General features: G+C 42.6%; 1 protein-coding gene across 2 annotated transcripts in view; it reads left to right on the plus strand.

Annotated features, from left to right (window-relative positions):
* The window catches only part of tpst1 (tyrosylprotein sulfotransferase 1), a 62,663-nt gene extending 39,061 nt beyond the window's left edge, over positions 1-23,602 (plus strand). Inside the window, exons 4-6 of one of the 2 annotated variants that reach the window (XM_079514547.1) lie at positions 16,560-16,610; positions 18,924-18,996; positions 22,457-23,602. In XM_079514547.1, the coding sequence (XP_079370673.1) occupies positions 16,560-16,610; positions 18,924-18,959 (87 nt within the window). In that variant the 3' untranslated portion in view covers positions 18,960-18,996; positions 22,457-23,602. The remainder of the gene's footprint in view (positions 1-16,559; positions 16,611-18,923; positions 18,997-22,456) is intronic. The other variant, XM_079514548.1, reaches the window with a different exon arrangement.
* Positions 23,603-26,899: the final 3,297 nt, after the last annotated feature.

Genomic DNA, 26,899 nt, shown 5'->3' on the forward strand with positions numbered 1-26,899 from the left:
GCATTATGTTATACTTTAGCTATTGAAAAATAGCAGATCTACAAGCTCATAGCGCGCCACCGAGTGGCGCGCTACGAGCTTGTAGGTCTGCTATTTTTGAAAAATCGTGAAAATGCGGCACAAATCTTTGAATATATATTCTTTCTGAAGACTCTTTTTTTTTTTTGACGTCAGGCCTAAATGGGTTAAAATAACAGTTTAGCTGATACTGATTTGTTTAGTTTGTTTAGTTATTTTTTTCCCAGTTCTACGAACCTCCTGTTTTCATTTCTGGGTTATCGGGGGAGGAGGGCGTTGTGAGGATTCATCATGAGTGTAAGCGCACACCCTTTGACCTCGCCAGAAACGGCTATATATGTCGGGATCGATTTGAGACAAAGTCACAAATGACGTCCGAAAATCGGATGCGCGACGACGGCTCAACCATGGACAGCGCTCAAAGCTTTTTAGATATACACAGGGTCCGAATATGTTCGTAGATGGCAGAAAAAGAATGAAGTAAAAAAAATCTTAAGTACTTCTTCCACCACTGTATGTGATCATTGGAGACGCACCTGTGTACCTTTTTGAGTGGTGCAACCACTCCAAGGAACAGCAATGTCTGTGACTCGTGTTAACCTATGTTTGTGTGTGACTCATGAGTACCAGTAGCGGCGCTGTTGTGCCAGAAACAGAGACAGAGAGATAGTATTGCACTGTTGCCTGCTAATGAGAGAGAGAGAGAGAGGGGGGGGGGGGGGATTTGCACCACTCAGTGATAATTTTTTTAACCATTGGCTTCCCCTGCTTGGCTCCATGAAAATATCAGAGGCCATGTTGCAATTTTGTTCTCAACCGAGACGGTCCCCTCAAAACGATTCCATGGATCTTCTGGTTCTATTTGGGTGGGTGGGGGGTAAACCCTGAAGCCCTCCCTCAGCGGTGGACCAGGTCCCACAAGCTGCAGACCCAATTGGACACGCTCACAAATATTTAACTTTTGTGAACAGAACAAAAAAAAGGGCTGTGGTGTTTTTTATTAGTTCCAGACTCGCAGGTTCCATTCTTCCGGTGTCTTCTGAAGAGCAAAACATGCAAACAGTTGTTCAGTGTTGATTTCGTCGACTAAAACTAAGACGAAAAATGTTCGTCGACTACCTTTTTTTCACTGACGAAAACTAAATGGGAACTAAAATGAAAACTAAGATATGATGACTAAAAGTAAGACTAAATATACTGACTATTTCGTCAACAGATAAAAATAGTTTAAAATGTTAGGAAGGGACTAGTGGACAATAGATCCAGTATGAGTCATTTTACACTTGGTTGCATGCTGAAAATAGTCGATCGGCTATTTTCAGCAAGTGTAAAAACAGTCATTACGATGGCATCAAGGCCTCCCAAAATACATTTTAGTCGACTAAATCTAGTTGATTTAGTCGTATGGTAGTTAGTCGACTAAAACTAGACTAACACTAAAACATTCCAGGTGACTAAAATAGGACTAAAACTAAATGAAGTTTCATTCCAAAGACTGTGACTAAAAAAACTAAAATAGAAATTTGCTGCCAAAAACAACACTGCTGTTGTTGTGATCACTGGGCCTTACAGTACGTCACGTCAGTCCGATGTTTGCTTGCTTATTAAAACGCTGTGCCTACAGTATACGCAGCCACACTCTTGCTCGAGTGCCTCGTGCCTGCGTTAATGCTTTGCATGTGTTGAGATGCCTGTGGCTCTTGTTTACATATTTTGTTGCAGTTCTAGTTCTGATCCATGTCTCTGGTTGTTTACACGGTTCCCAGACCCTGACCTGACTTCCATCACTGAGTTCTGATGACTGGTTGTAGTTAACGTCTGGCTAATGCACAATAAGATCCTACATGTCTTCCTGACCGACTGTGTGTGTGTGTGTTTGTGAGAGAGTGTGTGTGTGTGTGTGTGTGTGTGTGCGTGCGTGCATGCTGTGGCGTGCACATCTGCAGGGTATTACCGTGTGTTTCCCCCCCCTGGATCAAACACAGCTGCTGGGATTATATTGGACTTCCCTTTCCCTCCTCCTCTCCTCTCCTCTCCTCTCCTCTCCTCTCCTCTCCTCTCCTCTCCTCTCCTCTCCCCTCCTCTCCTCTCCTCTCCTCTCCTCCTCCTCCTCCTCCTCCTCCTCCTCTCGGTCATAATCCCTGCGCACAGAAGAAAGGTGGCTTTCGCCCTGAGGATCTGCTTCTGCTAACAAGGTGTGCCCCCGTGAAACAGGAGATGCTGCTGTTTTGCTCCTCCCGGTTGCACGTTGATGAGGCTTGTATTTTGAATTTTGTTATCTAGTATCTAATTTAGCGGACGCTCGCTGTTTAAATCGCTCGGTCGCTGTCTGTCAGTCAGAGTACGTCCTTAGCGCCATAGAGCAAGACAGCTGCTCGCTTTCTGCGCCATCTCACACGGACCGCCTCACGGAACCTAGCGCCGCACAGCCCTGTCCTCCCACCTCAATCGGCCATGCATTACACACGCCAAACATTCTAACATTCATCTTAATTAAATTAATTTGCGACAAAAAAAAAACATCTCCCCGCAAATCACGTGTCACCAGTGAAATGCATGTTGGGACGGACACAGATTAATACTGGGACACACTTTTCCGCGCAACAGACCCACACGCCCACACTGAACATAATTTGCTGTTCATATATTCAGAACGGGTAAGGACTAGTATATTTAATTATTGTATTGCCATCTACGCTTATAAACGTAGCTAGGCTATTGGGACCTATTTATGCCAGCTATACGGGTATAAACGTAGACAACCGTTTAATTCATATGTGAAGGCGCCGTCCGTCTGTTTACCTTTTTAGCATTGCTCTTGCTCGTGTGGACCTCCTCCGTCACCACCAGCGATGCGATTTTTTTAAATCCAGCTCTGTTGAGCCTCTATTATAACCCGATTTTTCAAAGCGCCGTCTCTCCAAAGGTTCGAGAAAGGTTCGGACGGGCGGCATATCGGGCAGTAACAGCATGCTAACACTAGGGGGCAGCAAAGGAGTTAATGTTCTGTGGATACATGCAGCCTTTTGACAATAAAACCGTGAACGTGACTTTGTTCAGTGTGAACACAATTCAATTTTTTTCTTCTGCTTTGACATTGTTTTATAGGTCAGGGATTCTGCACAGCACTACAATACCTTTTTATTTAAGTGGCTGTCTGAAATGCCCACAACAGCGCTCTGCTAATAGATAATTGCAGCCACTTGCAAATTGGAAACTTGGAGTCGAATTTAGATTATTTGCTGAACTCTTTTTGTCTAATTTGTTGCAATCGTCACCATGTGCATCTAGGAAATTGCCTGCTTGTGTGTTTATATGAATCTACAGTACAGTATGTGTGCAATAAATTGTTTTTCTTTACACTATTTACTCACACTTGTAAGTCGCTCGTGTGTGTGTGTGTGTGTGTGTGTGTGTGTGTGTGTGTGTGTGTGTGTGTGTGTGTGTGTGTGTGTGTGTGTGTGTGTGTGTGTGTGTGTGTGTGTGTGTGTGTGTGTGTGTGTGTGTGTGTGTGTGTGTGTGTGTGTGTACGCGACGCAGGATATGAGATTGAATACGAAATGTCTACGGGTGCTTGCGGGGACTGTGCCATGTTTCCTCAACAGTGATTTAGAGTGGCTACGGGCAGGGAATTGAAGGACATTCTCTGTGGAATGCGTTGCCTGGGAAATGAGACACTACTGGCAGCCTCTACTCTTAAAGAGAGATGTCTCCACTGAGACGCCATGAGGCCTCTTTCCTCCTTGCAGGCACCGTGACTCAGACTGGTGCTCCTATAGCATCACCGGCTGGCTGGGAGAACAGACTGGTTTACCCCCCCTCCCCCCCAATCGATTGCGTCCTCATCTTCCCCGTCCTCTCTGCCTCTCTCTAACTCTCTGTCTCATTACTGCTCAAATTGCAAATCCTCTTGAGAAGCTGCGCTGTCGTCGGACGGAAAGCTATAGTGTTCTTTTTGATTAACCCATTATTTTGACCTGAGAACGATTCTACAAATGCCAGTTTTCTGAAAAACCCATGTTTCTATGTCAGTCATTCTCAAAAACGTTCATGTCAAGGACCCCCCAAGATTATTATGTAATTGGCTGCCGACCCCCATCTGACAATATGTTGTTCCAGGGACCCAACCCCCCCCCCCCCCCCCCCCCCCCCCCCCCCCAGAAGCAAGCTCTGAAAGAATATATATTCAAAGATTTGCACTGCATTCACGATTTTTCAAAAATAGCAGACCTACAAGCTCGTAGCGCGGCACGGTGCCACGCTACGAGCTTGTAGATCTGCTATTTTTCAACAGCTAAAGTATAACAATGCTTTAAAACACCAAAAGGGGTTCCTGCCCCCCAAAATGGGTTTTAAATACCGCAATGATTAGTAATGGCAACTTGTGACTAGATGTGTCATTGCGATCAGGGTGTGTGTGTTCGGCTAGTTGTGTGATGCAGGGAGAGCACCCAGTCCATTGTCTGGAGGACAGCCTTTTAGCTGCTAACATCTGTGTAGCATTGCTATAATTGCGTCTGCCCGCCAGCCAGAATCGAAAACCGCCGTATATAATGGAGCCACATGTGAAAAATGCGCGCTCTCTCTCTCTCTCTCTCTCTCTCTCTCTCTCTCTCATCTGTGCTCTGAATTTTTCAAACCCCCTCATCCAAATATTTACTCTCCGTCTCATCTCCGTTCCACCGGCCCTGCTTAATGTCCAGCCTGTAGCAGCGCTCCACAGATCCTTGCACATCCCAGATCAATTTTAAAGCAATATGGAAGTTTTGTAGTATATGGGTTTCTTTATTAAATCCATATACTGCTACTCACTTGTACTTATAGTAGACTTACGTATATCAAGGTTGTTCATATAAAACTTCCATATCATTTGATGGTTGATGAAGAGATGTGGAGAATGAAACGGGTTTGAATGTTGTGTTGTCTCAAAAACATGCCGCCATTACGATGCGAGACGAACACAGCCTCCACAGCATGCTGTAGTCCAAACAAACCAGCCGTTCGCTTGCATTGAACTCATTTTCCCAGAAGCCCTAGCAGCCCAGAGCATGGCTTGACAAATCCGCTCTTTCTTTTTCATTATTTAAAAACGGCGAATTAAACACATTACGCAGCACCGACACATGGATTAAATAGTGGGGAACGCGGGTTACGCAGTAGAACTGTTAATATTTGATTGATTTTATGTTTTAATATGGCAGTCCTGCATCACTTATATGCTGAATAAATGAAGCTATGAATATGGGAATTTCTATCCTGCCCTTCCTGGTTCTGTTCAATTCCCTTCCATTTTTTTGTGGTCCTTTTTCTGAAGGAAATTAATTGCTGAATAGCATTCATCTATTCACTGGTGGTTTAGTTGGAGTGAAGGCCCACGTGGTTCCATATTTAAAGCGTTTCTCCAGAGGACAGGGTTCAGGGACAGCTATCATGAGTTAGCATACAGTAGGTCCATATGTCATCCATCCCCATGTTGACTTCTCTAAACATGGTGACGTTTAGAGACAGAGTGGTTGAGGAGCAGAGGGGACAGACAGGCTGCTGCCTTTATGGAGTAGGAGGGCCGCATGTAATGAACTTTATTTATGTATATAGCACCTTTCAAAACAAGGTTCCAAAGTGCTGTACAGTACAAGGTTAAAAAACAAAAACAACATAATAGCAAGTCACAATCAAGAGCAGTTTGAAAACGAGAAACACAAAAAGAAAAGAAGACAAATAGCAGCAGTTGGATATGTACAATCTCCTATAGAAAGGGTAAAAAACATTCTGTGTAAAGGTGAGTTTTTAAAAGTGACTTAAACACAGGCACAGATGTAAACCGAGGTGTAGTGCGGACCAGTGGTGTTTTTGGCAGCAAATTTCTATTTTAGTTTTAGTCTTTGGACTGAAACTTAATTTAGCTTTAGTCATATTTTAGTCACCTGGAATGGTTTAGTGTTAGTCTAGTTTTAGTCGACTAAATATCATAACATTTAGTCGACTAAATCTACAGTTGATTTAGTCGACTAAAATGTGTTTTTTTTTTATCAAGAATTGATCAACGTCACCATGGTCCACATACAGTACAGTGTACACTGTATGAAATAAGAAAAAAAAACTAGCACCCCCTAGTGTCTATCTGTGCACGCCACTGTTAATTGTGGTGACGGGTGGGTGTTTCCACATGCCCTAGTTACTGTGTGACACATGGAGAATGTTTGGTGATGCTATCTGCAGCCGAGGACACGGAGAGACAAAGAGCTGTACGATAACATTCCCGGGAGAACGTTTTGTATTGGCTTCACCTCAGGAGGCCTATTATAACAAAGAGAGATGGTTGTATACGCTTACCGGCTGTCCTCATTACGTCTGGGTAGGAAATTCACAGACGCAAATGAATGCCATATAGGTGAATATTTCAAAAACAAATTCACAAATCTTACGAGTAGGTATATCTATAGTCGTTAAGTCGTTAAAGCTCATAGTGCAAGTGGTATTGTCTGTTAAGATCAGTGTAAGATAGTGCTACATCAGTTTGGGATAGCAATTTAATCCTATTCAAAAAAGAAAACTCATACAGGAAGTGAAATTGGAAATGATTAAACAAAGAAATGAGCAGACAAAGGGTTCTTTCTATCTCTGTTCTTTCAACTAAAACATATCACTTACAGCTCCTTTTTTTTTAAGTGGTGCAACCACTTCCTTAAGTGACTATGTGGGTGGCTGGCTGGCTGGCTGGGTGGCTGGGTGCGTCTGAGCACGAAAACAGCATGGTTGTTTTTCACCACCTGTGCGCAACCTAACACACACAAACACACGCACATATTAACTGTATATGGTGATTTCAGGTGTGCCAGTACAGTGACAGTAGACACGGGTGTGATTTTTTTAAATGACGCAATGGCGTACTTCAAACTTGAGTTTGTGGCAGCGGTGGCCGAACGGTTTGCGGAGCGGTCTTGATACCGGAAGGTCGCCAGTTCGTATCCCCGGACCGGCACGTTAAAATTACCACCGCTGAAGTGCCCTTGAGCAAGGCATTGAACCACTACCATGAAATGTTCTATGAGCAGGGCCTGGCTGTAAACAAGTATCTGATGCTTAGTCCAGTTACCCTGGGTAAATATAGTAACTTTGCTTAGCTTTAGTTGAGATATTCTAGTTTTTATGAAAGACTGATTGGCCCCCGAGCATAGATGCTGTAAATGAGGGACTTCTGGCCTGGCTCCAAAGCCGCAATCGATAGCTTTTAAGTGGCTTTGCAGTTCCTCTGATCCCTGGTGAGAAATGGATATTGGGATCGATAACGTTCTCAGTGTCTCTGCAGGCACAATGAGAACGAAGGGAGTTGGAAGTGATTGTTGAGAAATGGGCCAGTGTTGCATGGCCTGGGTGTCCAGTGTCCAGCCTATGGTCTGTGGCTCTGTGTTGACGCCAGGACACTTTGTTGAGGTGTGAGTCCACCGTATCATATTAATTCCAGGGTTATTATCGCTGTGTTGTTTGGATGATAGATGATAGACCACTTCTGGGAATTCTTCCAATATGGGGACAATAATAAAGTTAAAGTGTTATTTCTTTTTTTAGTTGTGCCTGAGATCAGAATCTAAAAATGTCTTCTACATCCTGACAGTTTTCTGAAAAAGCTATGTTTCTATGTCAGTGGTTCTTCGATTTTTCAAAAATAGCAGACCTACAAGCTCGTAGCGCGCCACTCGGTGGCGCGCTATGAGCTTGTAGGTCTGCTATTTTTCAATAGCTACAGCATAACATAATGCTAACACCAAAAGGGGTTCCCGCCCAAAATGGGTTAAAGGAGAGTGCCACTAATTTTCAACATTGAACTATGTCATTAGTGTAACTTAGAGTTGTTGTGTGTGACATCACGTCAGACCCCATGCATGTTCTAGACCTCCAGTTCTAGGCTATAAGGGAAGCGGGGGACTTTTTATTATTATTTCTACAAATGTCTTCTAAATCCTGACAGTTTTCTGAAAAGCTTTCTATGTTTCTATGTCAGTCGTTCTCAAACATTTTCATGTCAAGGACCCCCCCAGATTATATGTAATTGGCCGCTGACCCCCATCTGAAAAAAATATGTTGTTCCAGGGATCCCCCCCCCCCCCCCCCCCCAGAAGCAAAGATTTGAGTTAAAAACTTTATATATTAAAAGATTTGCGCCACATTTTCACAATTTTTCAAAAATAACAGACATATGAGCTTGTAGATCTGCTATTTTTCAATGGCTAAAGTATAACAATGCTTAATTACATACGGTAGTTCAATGTTAAAAATGAGTGGTATTCCCCTTTTAAGTTCGGATGTTGCAGCTGGACTTCTTGTGGCCTTGGGGAGTGTCTCATTTTCACCCAGTTTCTGCTCACGAGGAATGTTTTTGATGTCTTCCTGCGTGCGTCAGAGAGATCCAGTATATGAGTTAGTTTAAGTGGTGGAAATCTGTGCCTGTCAACATGTAGCCTACCTTGATAATCTCTTGCATAACATCATCCGTCACTTTTTTCCCAATATTTCATCATGGATCTTTGAAATGATCAGTGTAGGTCGGACTCACTCTTTCTCTCTCACGCACGCACGCGCTCACGCACACGCACAGTCTCAAATGCGCACACTCATGTCCCATGAGGATTTTTCATTGTATGCTAAAATGACCCACAAGCACTGTTGTTTGCAGACAGTAACCATATCCGTGGCACCACGGCCTCCACACCCAGGTGCAGGTGGAAAACGGACAAGCATTCAAAGCTAGATAAAACAACCTCCCTTGTTGCGCCACACTCTCAGCCTTTTTTCCATACAAGCCAAAACGGGGGCCGGCATTCAACACCCCCCCACCCCCCACCCCGGTGGCTATCTGAGACCAGGGCTTGGTCAAAAGGAGTCGCGTTCACAATGCTGAGGCTCAGAGTACTGTAGGCTTCCATTTGGCCCTGCCAGACTGGATTGATTGGCTGACTGCACACTGTGAGCTGCCTTGGCTGGGCCGGAACAAACCCTTTGGGAGGGGGAGGGGGAGGGGGCTGCAGGCAGCGTGTGGCCCACCTGACTGTGTTTTTGTACCATTACACTTGGTTGCGCATGGTGTCACACAACTGAAATAGCCCGATCTGCAAAGCTCGCAACGTCTCACGCTGTGACTGGGCAAGCAATTCAATTTTATTAAAGTGCCAAATCACAAGTTGTCTCAACATACTGTCCCCAATAGAGGTCCACATTTCTGATGCGGTCCGTCCATGTGACACCTACAGTATAGTGCCATTCGTAGGATTCTTGTGTAGACTCCATCCAGAGCTTTCTCCTGTTGTACTGTGAGGGTCCATGTCTCGGCCCCATACAGCAGTACTGACTCCACTGTGAGTGTGAGGGTCCATGTCTCGGCCCCATACAGCAGCACTGACTCCACTGTGAGGGTCCATGTCTCGGCCCCATACAGCAGCACTGACTCCACAGTAGCTATAAACAGCCGCCTCTTGAGGTCTTCTCCCATGTCTGATTTCCACACTCTCCTCATCCCATGCAAGGCTTCCCAGGCAAGTGCTCTCCGAACCTTCAGGTCCTGTTCAGTTGAGGCAGTCCAGGCCCCGAGGTACTTGAAGTCCTCAGCCGGCTCGAGTCTGCAGTGGCAATGGTTTTGTCCTCTGTGTTGTCATTACCTTTTTGGTTTTCTTGGCATTGAGCTTGAGGCCGATCTTCCTGCACTCATATACAACGTATAGTATAACAATAATGTTATATAGTATATAATGGTATAATTTAAGAATTTTAAGATAATATAGAATGGTATAATATTGTAGCAATCCACAGTCGTGCTCCATCCAGGGAGAGGCCCGCTCTGCAATAAATTATAAGTCAACGAAGTATAAGTTACCCACTCACCCTTAAATATGTGTTGCCTAGGCCCTAGCCTAGAGGATTGATTGATCCCCTTGTGTGGGTGAAGTACAGGAAAGCAAGCATGTGTATAATCCATTTAGACCCGACGTCGAAATAAAAACAAAGTCTTCTGAAAGAATATATATTCAAGGATTTGTGCCGCATTTTCACGATTTTTCAAAAATAGCAGATCTACAAGCTCGTAGCGCGCCACCGAGTGGCTATTTTTCAATAGCTAAAGTATAACATAATGCTTAGTTAAAACACCAAAAGGGGTTCCCGCCCAGAATGGGATAAACTGCAGGTTGCTTATAATGATTGTATGCGTATATTCATGTTGAACAAACCAAGGTGGAGCAGTGCAAGTGAGTTATTCTGTAGTGTGGGAGTGCACTGTACACTTTTCATGCATTACTGAGAAACCTAATTTCTGAGTAGACTGAATGAGTCACAGGACAATAATTATGCTGCTGTGTACCAGCCTCAGTACTACTAGGTATCGGTCTGCTTTTTGGAAGCACTGGTATGACTGTTTACTGTAAAACTGCTGTTTTTTTATGGGACAGGGGTGTTCCTGTTTGTATGTAGGCCTAGTATTTAATGTTGTATGTTTTTAACTGGACCTGAGTTTGAATAAATCAAGTTGATTGATTGATTGGTCAAGATCCATTTTTGGGGACTTGGTAGAATGTCAATTTGGTCTTTAATTTGCACCATTTTCCATGTTCTGCTTTAAATGTTAAATGTTTTCAATAAACGGTTCTGCGTGCGTGGTGCCAGGATAGTAATGGTTGTCCTCACCAGGGGCCGCATCGCCGTGGTCTCGCGGACCGGTTTAACGAGGCAGTGGAGCTCTGAGGATGTGACTTGGCAGTCTAGTTGAGGCCTCTCATGCAGTCTGCAGTGAATTTGCAATACATTTCTTTTTGGCAGGCATATCGTTCTGCTGCGCTGCGCCGCCCACCGCTTCCATGTATGACATGCAGTGGTGGAAAGTAACTAAGTACTTTTACTTAACTACTGCACTTAAGTACAATTTTGAGGTATTTGTACTTTACGTTGAGTATTTCCAATTTCCAATACTTTTGCTTCTACTGTGCTACATCTCGGAGCCAAAATTTGTACTTTTACTTCACTGCAATTATTTGAAAACTTTAGTTGCTAGTTACTTTGGCGAAAACATACATTAACCACTTCAACCCTCTACATTTCGGCCATTTGAAAATAGCCGATCCACAAGCTCTCAATGCTTCGCAACGCGTCGCATTGAGAGCTTGTGGATCGGCTATTTTCAATTGATTTTCTACACATTTGAAATGGCACATTCTGCAATATGAATACTTTTGCTTTTAGTACTTTAAGAACATTTTGATGCCGATACTTTTGTACTTTTACTCAAGTACATTTTCAATTCCGTACTTTTACTTGTGACGAAGTGGTTCTAAATTGCAGTATTGGTACTTTAAGTATGTTTCCACCACTGATGACATGCTGCTGTGCTGAGGCAGACTGGAGTGGACGGGGGGGCTATAGGCTCTGAATGTTTGGCAGGGCTCCCTCACTGCAGCTCTCTGAGAATGGAAGATTGATCCAAAACATGCAAAGCCAGAGAGCCTGGACCCTTCAGGAACATATATGCTCCGCCACTGGGACGTATTAGCCCTCGCACATGACACGCTATAGTTAACAACCACTAGTGTGTGTGTGTGTGTGTGTGTGTGTGTGTGTGTGTGTGTGTGTGTGTGTGTGTGTGTGTGTGTGTGTGTGTGTGTGTGTGTGTGTGTGTGTGTGTGTGTGTGTGTGTGTGTGTGTGTGTGTGTGCGCGCGCTATATAAAAAAAGGTAAAATCTATTTTAATGATATTTGTACATTTATAAACTGCATTCTAGCTGATCTTGAGCCTACAAAAACGAAAAAAACAAACAAAAAAGCTCATTTAAAAAAACAAACAACTAGTCAACTAGTACCAACAAGATCGACTAGTGGATTTACTAGTCGACTAGTTGATTAGTCGACTAGTTGCTTAAAGCCCTAATGTGTGTGCGCCATGAATGGGGCTGTAAAATGGCGCCCACGAGAAAATCAGAAAAAGAAAAAGGTTGCTCACTCACTTTCATGCTCACGTCTTTCTTGCTTGAGCTTCTCAGATTAAATCCAAAGTCCTTCTTGTCTGCAGCAGCTCCGTGAACACACAGCATGCCCCAAAGGATTAGGGGTAGTGGGGTTTGTTTGTGTATCTTCATGAACACACAGCATGCCCCAAAGGATTAGGGGTAGTGGGGTTTGTTTGTGTATCTTCATGAACACACAGCATGCCCCAAAGGATTAGGGGTAGTGGGGTTTGTTTGTGTATCTTCATGAACACACAGCATGCCCCAAAGGATTAGGGGTAGTGGGGTTTGTTTGTGTATCTTCATGAACACACAGCATGCCCCAAAGGATTAGGGGTAGTGGGGTTTGTTTGTGTATCTTCATGAACACACAGCATGCCCCAAAGGATTAGGGGTAGTGGGGTTTGTGTATCTCGCTCCTCAGGTAATTGTGTTTGTGCATCTTGTTTGTAGTTACAAGGCTTCAGCCATATCAACTGTGATTACCGGATGAGGAAGCTGTTATTTACTGCATAATAACCCATTTTGACCTGAGATCAGATTCTAAAAATGTCTTCTACATCCTGACAGTTTTCTGAAAAAGCTATGTTTCTATGTCAGTCGTCCTTCGATTTAAAAAAAATAGCAGACCTACAAGCTCGTAGCGCGCCACTCGGTGGCGCGCTACGAGCTTGTAGATCTGCTATTTTTCAATAGCTAAAGCATAACATAATGCTAACACCAAAAGGGGTTCCCGCCCAAAATGGGATAAGCAGCTAAAACAGTGAGCTCCATACCCGACACAATAGGCTCTATGCACATACGATATTTGTGTAAAGAACTTGGGCCCACTTACCTAGTTCCAGTATGGTGTTACCAATTATACTAATGAAGGCTCTGTTCCATTCCGGTCAAACGGAGTCGGGGTGCTGCTTATTGTGCAATGTTGGCTCACTGGAAACGCTCTGCCACACCACTACCAGTGGGTCTCAGAGTGTCCTTCAGTGGGTTCCAAATGGCCCTGTATGGGTGTGTAACTGAGTGTGTAGTACACTCTCAGAGTTATGGGGGTCAAGTTGAAATGAAAAACTTTGAGAACCACTGTGCAATGAATGGAACAGTGCCTTGGTCTGTTGGTCTATCTCTGTAGTCATGTGCTCAAGACGGATCTGGGCGATATTTAATATTCCATCCTAATTGGCTAACTTTTTTATTTCTTTTTTTTGTATTCAGAGTAGACAGCCAAAAAAATGTAGTCTCTGTGACACATCTAGGGGCCGCAATCTGCATTCAAAGATGTTCCGAGAAGCTTTGTCATTGGTCGAAAAACAAACCCGGTCGCAATGACTAACCAATCAGGAAGTAGAAAATCTTTGAATGCAGATTGTCCCCTAGATGTGTCACAGAGACTAATTTGTTTTGGGGAGCGTTCTACCCAATGCTGGCTGTCTGAATACCAAAAAAAAAATCATTACAATTTTGACATATTATTGCTTATAGCAGCTTTAATTAGTATCATCGGTAAGGTGTGTGTGTGTGTGTGTGTGTGTGTGTGTGTGTGTGTGTGTGTGTGTGTGTGTGTGTGTGTGTGTGTGTGTGTGTGTGTGTGTGTGTGTGTGTGTGTGTGTGTGTGTGTGTGTGTGTGTGTGTGTGTGTGTGTGTGTGTGTGTGTGTGTGTGTGTGTGTGTGTGTGTGTGTGTGTGTGTGTGTGTGTGTGTGACATATTTTCAGATGGGGGTCGGCGGCATATTACATATAATGTCATATCTGCCCTGTCTGTGCCTAAATTGCAAACAGAAATACAAATTGTAACGTTCCAACGTTGCAATGCAAAAAAGTGAAATCATTCATCGCAAATGATTTGTGTGACATTTACTCGTCAACTTAAAATTGTAATGGTGACAGCCGTAGCAAGGCGGTGGACATTGGTGATTCTATGGTTGATGCTGTGGCATTCCAGCTATATTCACTTCTCTATCGCCCGCTTTGAATACCAGACCTCAGCCATGTCCTGCTGTGTGGAAGGAAAGGAGAGAGAGAGAGAGAGAGAGGCGTGTTGGATGGTGTTTCGTTGAAGCCATAAGGCAACAGAGGGAATGTCACAGGGAGCCTCACGTGTCTGCCAAGCTTGGAAAAGCTCATCTGCATTTTTTCCGGCAAGGCCCTTCCAAAAATGTGCTCTCTTCCTCTCTCCTGCTCTCTCTCTCTCAAACACACACAGACGCACACGCACACACACACACACACACACGCGCACGCTCCCACTGTGCACATTCCTGGAGCCCTTTGTACAGTTGAAGTCAGGATATGAGCTCACCCATGTTCGTCCTATGGGACTTTGACCCTCTTTTTCCCCTCCTCTTCTCTCTCTCTCTCTCTCTCTTTCTCTCTCTCTCTCCTTCTCTCTCTCCCCTTTTGTCTCCTTTTCTCTCTATTGTCTGTCTTCAATCTCTCTCTCTCTTTCTCTCTCTCTCTCTCCTGTCTTTCATCTCATCTCTCTCGCTCTCGCTCTTGCTCTCTCTTTCTCGCTCTCTCTCTTCTCTCCTCTCCTCTCCTCTCAGCCTCTTTCTGGTGTTTCTCAGAAAGTGGATTCTACCAGCAAACAATTATGCAGGCCTGTTATTTGGCTGCCCCGTGCCCTATTTTCTCTTTTCTCCTTCCATTCATTCCATGTTCTCCATCAGCACTGGGGTCAAGTCCCCTGTCAAACTCCACAGAATGAACATGACGTCGTGGAGACGAGGACAATGAATTCCCTAGAGCTGTGCTCAATGCTCCACCTGTTCCAAGATGTTCCATCAGTCTCTGCCACTAAAAGGCTGTTTATGCTTTAATTGTTTTTCGTTTCTTCATTTAGAATTATTATTATTATTCTCCCAAATGTAGTCATTATGCCAATTAAACCTGCCCACACATTTTCTATGCTGCCACTGCTACAGTATATTGTATACCCTATACTGGCTCATCTGCCAGTGAGGAGCCCCCACCGGGAGGACGTAGCGCGTCCATCTGTCCCACTCCTCCTGTTCAACACCCCCCAGCTGACTAGCACACACACACCGGTGTTGTTTTGGGCAGCAAATTTTCATTTTAGTTTTAGTCATAGTCTGTTGAATAGTTTTCATTTCGTTTTAGTTCCATTTTAGTCACCTGGAATGTGTTCGTGTTAGTCTAGTTTTAGTCGACTAAATATAGTAAGATTTTAGTCGACTAAATCTACAGTTGATTTAGTCGACTAAAATGTATTTTGGCGGGGCCTTTATGCCGTCGTAATGACTGTTTTTACCGATTTTAGATCGGCTATTTTCTGCATGCAAACCAAGTGTAAAATTACTTATAACTGGATATCTTGTCCACTAGTTCCTTCCTAACATTTAGTCTAGTTTTTATTTTTTGACAGAATTGTCCATATATTTAGTCTTGGTTTTAGTCATCATAGCTTAGTTTTCATTTAGTTTCCATTTTGTTTTTGTCAGTGGAAAAATCAACACTGACACACACTCACATACACGCACACACAGGCTCTCTCACCCAAACACAGCCAATGTTGTTTGTATTTGTATACAGACACCCGGGCCAAGCCAAATGCACCGCGGTGGATTCAGAGCCTTAAGACTCTGTGATTGGTGGACAGATAACTATAACTGTAGCTCTGCTGCTGCCTTGAGCGCCTGTTACACACTTTACGTCGTAGACGTAGTTGCACGTGGGTGTCGTGGCACCAATTATTGGTGCTCAAACACCATTTTCGGCACGCAACAAAGTATTAACAGGTAGGTGTCAGGCTTTAATTGTCTCCACCAGGCCGAAGGCATGGGGAGAGAGTATGTTTTGCACTCAGTCCGTGTGTCCGTCCGTCCGTCCGTCTGTTACCAGCTGAACCTCCGCCCCAAATCTTTTGATATTTCTCAAATCCCGCAAATCGTTACACAGTATCTCTATAGTCATGTGCTCAAGACTGATCTGTCCGATATTTCATATTCCATCCTAATTGGCTAACATTGGCTTTCAAAGTTTTGTGCAGGATTGGCCTGTTTTTAACAAAAAGCCTCAAATCATGAACACAGCGTGCAATTTACGTGAAATCTTTCACGCACTTTCCTACTAGGCTGAGGAATATATCCCACCCTTTTCACATTGGCTTGTTATAGCGCCATCAACAGGTTGATTATTTTTACAAAATGCCTCAAATCATCCAATTGCCATCCAAAGGCTTAAGAACGAATGGCACCCTTTTCACATTGGCCTAATATAGCGCCACCAGGAGGCCACAACCTGACCTGACCTGGCCTGACGGAGACTTTTTCTAGTTTATACTTGGTTTGCGTGAGGGTGTCAGGCACCGAAAATAGCATCGCAGCACGGCCCGTTTTGAGCTTGAGCAGAACTTTTGTAGCCTTTCCTTTCCGTGATTTGTTATGTTCACAATAACATCTTTCTGTCATGTATTTCTATTGATCCTAAATGATTCCTATATATTGAGTGAACAAATGGACACGCACTATAGACAGGATGTTTTGAACTTGTTCGGAGCTCCACGTGTGAAGACTCTAAAACAGTCTACCTCTCTTCCTCCAGGTCTTTAAGGGTGAATTTCAGCTCCCTGAATTTCTAAGAGAAATGTCACAGGTACGGTAACCTATCTCTGCCTGTTGTTCTGACGTCAACCTCTTCTAAATTCAGCTTAATCTGGCTGTTTTTTTTTAATCATTTAGTTGACCCATCTCTTCCACAATGATGATCATCTGCTCTCTCTGTGTGTGTGTGTGTGTGTGTGTGTGTGTGTGTGTGTGTGTGTGTGTGTGTGTGTGTGTGTGTGTGTGTGTGTGTGTGTGTGTGTGTGTGTGTGTGTGTGTGTGTGTGTGTGTGTGTGTGTGTGTGTGTGTGTGTGTGTGTGTGTGTGTGTGTGTGTGTGTGTGTGTGACTGTGTGTGTGTGTGTGTGTGTGTGTGTGTGTGCGACCTTTGCTTCCGTCGCGGTCTACAGCAGTGTCTTGTTCGCATCTTGGTCTGCGTTTTTTTTGCATATTCACCTTCATGTTCATGCTTTGTTTGAACTGGTGTTACAGTACATGTAGCTTTACTTCACTTTCCTACTAGGGGCCATGAATCTGAGATGCCATGTTTTGTTTCACAATTCAAGAAATGGTTCAGGTGGAATGAAAAAATTTAAATAAAATAAAAAATAACTTAACCCATTAAGGGGAACCCCTTTTGGTGTTAGCATTATGTTATGCTTTAGCTATTGAAAAATAGCAGATCTACAAGCTCATAGCGCGCCACCGAGTGGCGCGCTACAAGCTTGTAGGTCTGCTATTTTTGAAAAATCGAAGAGCGACTGACATAGAAACATAGCTTTTTCAGAAAACTGTCAGGATGTAGAAGACATTTTTAGAATCTGATCTCAAGTCAAAATGGGTTAATGTTACATTTAGTATTTATGTATTAGGATATTTAAAATTGTATGTTATTTATAAAATAATATAAGAAGCACATGTAGTGGTCACCAATCACAAAGCCACACTGCTATTTTTGTGTTTTGTATGCATCAATTCAAACGTTTGAACCTTTTCTGTTAAATAGAGCACCGCCGCCCTCTTCAGGTAGTGAGGAGTATATGCAGGGATGTCATGCTTTTTGTTCTTTTTGGTCGATGGCTTCATGTTGCAAATGATTTGTGTGTCGGAGAACAACATGTTTCAGTTTTCTTTGTTAGTATAGATCCCCTCTGCATCTCTATTCTTCTGTCATGCAACGTTGTCGACTGAATGAGGGAGTAGAATAAAGTGTGAGTTTGTGACCCTCCTGCAATAAATAATTATACCAAGATTTCCTCAGTGATGTCACAACTAAGCGTAATCAAGCTGAAGCTTCTTCAGCCCTAACGAGCAGTGCTTTTTTCGCTGACAAAAACAAACTGAAAACGGAGCTATGATGACTCAAACTATGACTAAATGTACTGACAATTTTGTCAACCAAGATTATCAGGGAGGGACTACTGGAGAAGAATTTGGTTGCGCTCTGATAGTAGATAATAGCAGATCTACAAGCTCACGAGGCAACGTGTTGTGAGCTTGTAAATCTACAATATTTTCAGCATGCAACCAGGTGTAAAATTTGCCAAAATAAACTGTAGATTATTAGTCGACTAAACTCATATATTTAGTCAACTAAAACTAGACTAAACCCACAACTTTTCAGATGACTAAAATACGACTAAAACTAAAGGGAGTGTTATTCAAAAGACTGACTAAAAATGTCTGTCAAAATTCTCGAACCGCGAAACCTCTCTGTTGCCTCGTTCCGACTTCATTTATGCTTTTATGGTGCTTTTTTACGGTGCATTCCACTCGACAAAAACAAAAACTGAACCCATTCAGTACGGGAACGCCTTTTGGTGTTTTTTTGTGGCTTTTGCCTTTTTATTTTTATATTTTTTATGGAGTGACAGACAGTAGGCTGACAGGAAATGGGGAGGTGACCTGCAGTAAAGGCCGCCGGGATCGGGAGTCGAACCCGCGGCACACTGCCAGACTGGATTACCAGCCAAGGTGCCTGGACCGGAAATAGCTTGGAAATAGCTTTAGACATAGCTTTTTCAGAAAACTTGTCAGGATTTAGAAGGTATTTATAGAATCGTCCTCGGGTCTAAATGGCTTAAAATAACTTGTGTTCATTTCTAAGTACATAACATCATTGTTGTTGAGCAACCCTTGTCGTAAGGGTTGTGCGACAACACAAGCTCGCACCTCGGCTTATTTGTGACATCACTGCAGTAGCTATTTTTACTCTAGAGTGCAGGTTGCTCTGTATGCGTCTCTGTGTGAGGGAGAGAAATTGTGTGTGTTTTTTGTTCTACCGTCTGTTCCTTCTAGCTCTTCCGGCTACTTGTCATCCTTTTTAGAATGACATTCAAACTTCCCTGTTGTCCTTTTTCTCTGCAGATCCAGAAGTCTCCAGAGAAGCCCAATCCAAGTTAGGACGTGGGATTATTGATTAGCACCACAACACATGCAGGTACAGCAGGGCACGCACGCACGCACGCAAGCACGCACGCACGCACGCACGCACGCACGCATCTACTAGTGCACTGGGTCCAACACTTCAATATTAACACATTTAAAGGACCTATAACATAAAATGTATCTATCACACAAATACACAGTGATGAACAATCAGGCTTTCACATCATATAAGGGCTTTTATGGAAATTGCTCTCAGGATTGATTGATTGAATATTTTATTAGACAATATATGAATGCAAACGGCACAATGTACAGTCAAGCATTTAGTCCAAAAGAATATCACCGAAGAAAGACCTTGCGATCTTGTTTCCATTCGGGTCCTAGGAACAGCTCAACTGATTTGGTCAGACGCGTGAGCCGTGATGTCATCAGTATCACCCTACTTTGTATAATTCGTCCTCATCAGTCTTCAGTTCCAAATTTGCATTTCCACTTTGTTTACAATGTCCACCATTGTTGATTTTCCAAGCTGGCATGGAATGGAAACAAGCCTGGTTTTATCTAGCATTAGTATTATGTAATTCCTGCTTCAAAGCCAGGCGTTTCTTCGGGCACCCTTTTACCTGTGCTAGGCTAAAACAAGAAAAAATCGCACCTGTGTGAAGTGAGGCGCTATATATTAAAGTCTAACTCATGTTGATTAGGTGATGTAATGGTGATGTAAAACAAACGGTGCAAACACAAACATTAAACGCCATTAACAATAAAGAGACAATATGACGTGACGTAAACTCCAAAGACGCATACAAAACTGGGAAAAGTACAAAAATGTGGCACTCTATCTTTAACCTTCAAATAATTAAGACCTGAGGCCGATTTTCAGAAAACCATTAGGATTTAGAAGACATTTAATGTCTTCTAAATCCTAACGTTTTTCTGAAAAAAACATATTTTGCTATATCAGCGGTTCGCAAACTTGTTGCTGCCGATCCCCACCTCAAAATGTCTTTCCAGTGACCCCCAGAATCAAAGATTTGAGTAAAAAAATTTACACTAATTACACTAATTTTCACGATTTTTCAAAAATGGCAGCTCTACTAGCTCATAGCATGCACACATGAGCTTGTATCTATACTATTTTTGAATGGCAGAAGAAGTATAAAATAATACTTTAGCTTTACCTAACACACACACACACACACATACACACACACACACACACACACAGGCGGCTACCGATAGTGGAAGAGATTGCACAGAATTTCGCAAGCCGTTTGGCTGCTTTTTTGGCACCCCAAGTTGTTGGAAGCCTCTTACAACCAAACTGTGTACTGTACGTGTCCTAGGCTGCCGAAGATAAACACAAGTAGATTGCACCTATATAGCCTAGTTCAATGACGGTCTGGAGGGGTGGCTGGTACTGGTGTATCATAACTAAATCATTTTAAGTGCAATGGCAGGTATTTTAAAGTTTCAATGTGAGAATTAAAAAAAGAGACTTCAGCAGCATACTTATATGTTCTGCACCTTTTGTATCAACCACCATTCATCAGTCAGACTTTATTAATATTGAACGTGTTGCTCTGTAGTTGTTTGACATCCTGTCTATTTTGAGATGAATCTTAAAGGAGCATTCAGTGATTTGGGTGATTTGGAGAAAAAAAACGGTCCACCCGGTAACAAGATGTGCACATGCACACGCTCTACAGTGGGGGAAGTACAACAGACCAACAGCACGCGCACCAATGCCAGCCACACTCGATCATGATTGGAGGAAGGCACCTCTCATCCTGATTGGATGAAAGCTTTGCCGCCCAAACCAAAACTAGGGGTTTTTGACCCCAGGGGCTCACTGGGGACAGGGAGGAACTCCTTATATGGTCAGCACACTTTATAGTAGGGAGGATTATCCAAAAAATAAGAAAAAATAAGTGATAGTTGAATTAAGTGAAATCACTGAATGTACCTTTAAACGGTCAGAATTGCAGCCCTGGTGAGGCTGGTGAGCCTTTGAAGTTGATTTCTACCTCGAATCACGACGAGGCTTCATTATTCTAGTGCAGGGGTGTATATTTAGGGTATATTTCCACACTCACTCTAGAGGGCCGATCTACAAGCTCAAAACGCGTCGCAGTGCAATGCGTTTTCAGCTTGTAGATCAGCTATTTTTTGCTATTTGAATTGAAATCCTGAATAATGTTTTGCTATTTTTCAATTGGAATCCTGAAGAGTAATTTCAATTTAATTACAGTTATGTTAACTTTATAAACTAAATACAAATACATTGAACGTATAAAAAAAAGACTAACATTTTAGCTACTAATTTAGACTCTGTATTCGAATATTAACCTGAGGGCCACATTAAGTGATGGTGGGGGCCGCATGTGGCCCTCGGGCCGCCAGTTGCCCATTGTATGTTCTAGTGTATTTATGCTTCACTAGATAGTAACTGTATTCTGTGGTTGAGCCATCATTATATGGTTTTATTACATGGCTTGGTTGAATGCTTGATTCTGATTGGTCAATCACTTAATTCAGCGGTGAGTTATCCCATCATAATGACCGCTCCGCTGTATAACAGACCTCTGCCTAATCAAACCCTCTCAAAAATGTTTTTGAAAACATTTGAGCGATAAATAGACGAAGCAGGACCTGAAAATGGATTCTATTTGATCAACTCACTTCCTTGTTTTCCGACAGTGCTGCAGCCCTACAGCTGGCCAGACGCAGCCAGCGCAAACTTATGGAATACTTTTTTTGTTGTGTTTTGGGTCAATGTATTCATTTATGTTGTTAGGTAGCCATGTAATAAGCGGGGTAATATCTGGCTAGGTGGTCATTGTCGGGATATAATTCACTGACAGGGAGTTTAACCACCGTGGCTAAGCCGAGGTGGTTAAACTCCCTGAATCTGAATCTGAATCTCCGGACAATGACCACCTAACCAGATATTATCCCTTACATAATTTGAAACTACCTTGAGCTGTGCCACTGTCTCTGTGACTGGCTGAATGGTCTTGATAAGGCTATATTTCATAGTAACAAATAACAATTCATAGCAAAGAAGTATTCCATTATACAACCTGTCATACATCACGGTATATGCACAGGCTCGTATTTTGGAGGTTTTGAAACTATTGGAATTAAAGACGATCGCATCTAAAAAAGTAAATATAGAAAAACAAATCACACCTGTGCGAACTGAGGGTTGGAACTATACAGTAATTGTTATACTGTACTGAACTCCTGTACAGACAGACACTCGTGCTGAAAAAAACTCAGCTTCCCATCATGCACCTGTGCACAGTGTGAAGCTCAACAGCACCACTTTCTCACCTGTTGGTACTCTAAACATAGGGACAGACAGACACACGCAGTACACACAGCTACATGTTGGAGACGGTGTGCCCACCGCTCAACAATGTGTTGAGGTGATTTACAGTATATATCTGCTGTTTTCTTTTTTTTAATTGACTTTTTTAAATGACAGCAGTTCTCTTGTGTTGTTTCAGAACATGACGCGGTGCAGAGGAGCAGAAACGGCGGAGCCGTTCGACATATTTGTGCCCTCGGTCGGTGCATCTTTGTTGACACTTTACACCACCCTGGACAATTTACACACAAAATCTAAGCCCCCCCTCCCCCCACCCTCTGCTGTGGGCACCCACCACTCTGTCTTAAAGGTTGCTTCAGATGGAAAGCGACTGACCTTAGAGTATATATTAATAGAAACGGCACCCGGAGGAAACCCTGAGGCCAAATGGACATAGTGGCTGCATTTGGTATTGCAGCTTGGGGCCAATGCTGGTCCGTTGACTATCATTGCGCACGTTCATGATGACACGTGAAAGATGTTTCATACGTGAACGTCAACGGCACAGCGCGTTCGCGATTTGGCCCAATCCATCCCAGAATGCACTCTGTTCCTACCCGGAAGGAGGAGTGAAGTCGCCTCATGCGCTTTTGAGCAACTGAATGCAAGTGGATGGAAGGAGAAATCCGGTGCCGTCTCTATTAATATATATACTCTAAGCGACTGACGCGCCGTGGTAATTCATCTTCAGTGAGAGGTCAGGCGGGCGAGCGCGGAAACTGTTGTGCACACACCTGCGGGCAAGCCAGACGTGGCCCACTCGACGCGGCGTCCCCCCTCATGTTGCAGAACGAGTCGCTGATCCAGGGCGCGGAAGACCCCGCGTCACTCGTTTCCCCGTCTGAAACGGCCTTATAAGGACATTTTTCTGCCTTCAATGTTGTACTGTAAAGAGATGTTTGGTCACAGTAGTTGACCAGAGAATGTCATTGATTCGTTTTTTTTTTTTTATTATTGTTTTTTTTCCATGTCACGTTATAAATGTTCATTCTGGATTTTTGTAGAGAAATGTTTCCTGGCTACCCGTGTATATACGTATATATACACACTGTATATGTATATATATATAAAACAAACCTGTGATTCTGTTGTAAGGAACTGCAGTGAGCTTGAAAGGAAAGAGTTAAGTATTTATGGATGAAAAGTTAGCTTTTTTAAAAGATGCAATATCTATTTTAATGTTTAATTTTTTTTCATGCCTTTGTATCGTGCAATCTCATGGGTACCGATGTACAAAATCACAGTTTTGAGTATTGGTGATTAAATGATGGCTTTTTTTTAAAGACCTATTGCAAGATTTCCTTTTTTTTAATGTTTCACGGTCATTAATCATACTTTAACCCATTTTGGGCGGGAACCCCCTTTTGGTGTTTTAAGCATTATGTTATACTTTAGCTATTGAAAAATAGCAGATCTACAAGCTCATAGCGCGGCACCGAGTGCCGCGCTATGAACTTGTAGGTCTGCTATTTTTTTTTAAATCGTGAAAATGTGCCTCACATCTTTGAATATATATTCTTTCAGAGTTTCAGTTTTTAACTTTGCTTCTGGGGGGTCCCTGGAACAACTTAATTTTTCAGATGTGGGTCGGTGGCATATTACATATAATTTTTGGGGTCCTTGACAGGAAATATTGAGAACCACTGATATAGAAACATCATACTGTGATGTGTTTGTTTGCTTCTACTGCAGCGCTGAAACATGATGGGTTAGTGGCTGACAAGGCAGTATTCATGTCTTATCAATTCAAAAGTAACATACTTGCTTAATATAAGTGATTAGCGCATCAGGCACATTTACTAGCAGCCCAGAGTTAACCCATTCAAGATGGGAACCCCTGTTGGTGTTTTAATGGACCACTTCACCACTTTTCAACATCTCTTCATAAAATTTGTCCTCACTAATGTTCATGATAAAACACCACCATTTTTTCCTACTCAGTCTGTGTCTCATGGGAGGGCTTTGGGCAGTTCAGACACCCGTCCACCAGTGACATCATCAATAGGCAGATTTCTTTAAAAATATATTTCGATTATTATTATCGTGAGAACGATGGCTTCAACTTTTGCATTGCAACTTTTCAGGAAAAGAAAGCCTGCCGTTTCTATTAGCTTGGATTCACCATCGATGATGTCACTGGTGGATGGGTTTCTGAACTGCCCACAGCCCTCCTATGAGACACAGACTGAGTAGTAAAAAATGGTGGTGTTTTATCATGAACATTAGTTAGGACCAATTATAGGAAGAGAAGTTGAAAAGTGGTGAAGTGGTCCTTTAAGCATTATGCCACGCTTTAGCTATTGATCTACAAGCTCGAGCTTGTAGATCTGCTATTTTTTTTTAAACGTGAAAATGTGGCACAAATCTTTGAATATATATTCTTTCAGAGCGAACGTTTTTAACTCAAATATTTGCTTCTGGGGAGGTCCCTGGAACTACATATTTTCAGATGGGGGGGGGGGTGGGGTCTGCAGCCAAATACAGATAATTCTGGGGGTCCTTGATGTGAAAAAAAAGTTTAACACCACTGACATAGAAACATGGGTTTTTCAGAAAACTTTTAGGATTTAGAACACTTTTTTTTTTTTTTAATCGTCCTCGGGTCTAAATGGGTTAAGGAAAGTGAAACCTTATGCTAATGAACAACCTTTTGTTTTTAATAATTCATTACATTCAAGGCAAATGATACATCCTCAATACATACGATGCAATGCAAACATCATCTCTCTAGATAAATACAAAATTGAATTATTATTATTCTTTTTTTTGCCTTTGTCAGTTCAGTGCACAACATTGAGAGAAAAACACTTAACATTCAACATGTAACAAAGATCTCGCACACGTTCATTTGCACAGTACACATCTCCAACTAAGTGGGCGTCCAAGAGTGCCGTTAACATAAAAATAGATTTTAAAATATGTTATGTCCTTATACTGTCCTCCATAGAAATAGTGGGCTTTCAGGTTCGTTATTTACAGCAATGTAGACTTTTGACTCCATCCCCCCCCCCCCCCCCCCCCCCCCCCCCTCAAACAACATAAATTGCACAGTAGTTATAATTAGAATCCAAGATCACAATATATTCAAAAATATTTTACATACTAAGTAAACAGTCAGTTCTTTTGTCATGCCACAGAGGGGGCTATTTCAAGGCTTTGGTTACACAATATCCTGATTGGAAGAATCCACTACAGAGCTATTTCCCTCCACCTAGCGTCTTGTCTTCTTTATAGATGCAGAAGACGGTTGGAGCGGAGCGAGGTGTATGTTGATGGCGCATCCCTTCACCCTTATCGAACAAACCTATTCAAATCAAACGAAGGAAGGACCAAAATGTCTACAGTACAGTTCAGCATTGGGGGAAGACACTTGGCACTTGAATCACAGGTGCAGGTACCTGTACATGCTTTAATGACCCGTCATTTGCAGCCATATTGACATTTGTTTTTTTTTAAGAAGAGACGAGAAGAGGAAAGGCAAGGTCACACCAACAAGGGTTATCAAAAAAATAACCCAATTGCACAAAGTCACTGTATAAACATGGGTGTGATTTGTGCTGTCATTCTGAAGCCAAAATAGCTAATGTTCTGACCGTATAACTGATTTAGCTGAACAACATTGAGGTGCTTTTAAGATATCCTGGGTAGTTTTGTATTAAAAAGCAGCTTTTTTTTTTTTTTTCTCAGGATTTTTTTATAACTTGTAGTACCGGTCCATCATTTCTACCAAGTCCCCAAATGCATGGTCAAAGCACACCCATCCACAAGGACCTTTCATTGAGAATGGAACTGGGATAGTAGGGAAACAGGATTCATTACCCATGGTCAATTGCAACCACTCCATATTCTGGGCATGTCATAATACAGTAGGTTAAAATTCTGCGAACTTTCGGGGAAAATAGCAGATCTGCAACCTCACAAGTCTGCAATTTTCCCGGGTTTAAAGGAGAATTCCATGCTAGAAGGCTTTCTTACCTTTCTTTGTAGTTGTTACGTCCCCACCAAAGAGGTCCAGGTGTTATTTTGTGAAAAAGCTCCTTATTGGCTATTTCCCCTACCATAAGCCTTAAATTAATTGCATTGAATTGAATGGGGCTATGGGGTGTTGTGCTAATTCGCTTATTTCCATCGCCCACATTTTTTTTTTTTGTATATATCCTCTCTTCATAATTTAAATAATATCCCAAGCGGCACACTTTACTACTTATTTCGATGGAAATAAGCGAATTGGCACAACACCCCATATCCCCATTCAATTCCCATTCAATGCAATTCATTGAGGGCTTATGGTAGGGGAAATAGCCAGGAGTTTTTGCACAAAAAAACACCTGGACCTCTTTGGTGGGGACGTAACAACTACAAAGAAAGGTAAGAAAGCCTTCTAGCATGGAATTCTCCTTTAAGTGCATCCAGCCTTGTAGGCTATGTATACTGTATAATTTCATTAATTGTCTATAACTTGGCCCGCAATGAATGCGACTTCTTCAACCTCGAATGTACAGTATGTACTCCCAAGCATAGAAAAATCTCATACAATTTGAGTCGTCCTTGCTATTTTCTCCTGAAATCAGTTGGCTGGTCT

This window comes from Electrona antarctica (assembly GCF_951216825.1).
Source record: "Electrona antarctica genome assembly, chromosome: 11".
In the NCBI taxonomy this organism is placed as follows: Eukaryota; Metazoa; Chordata; class Actinopteri; order Myctophiformes; family Myctophidae; genus Electrona; species Electrona antarctica.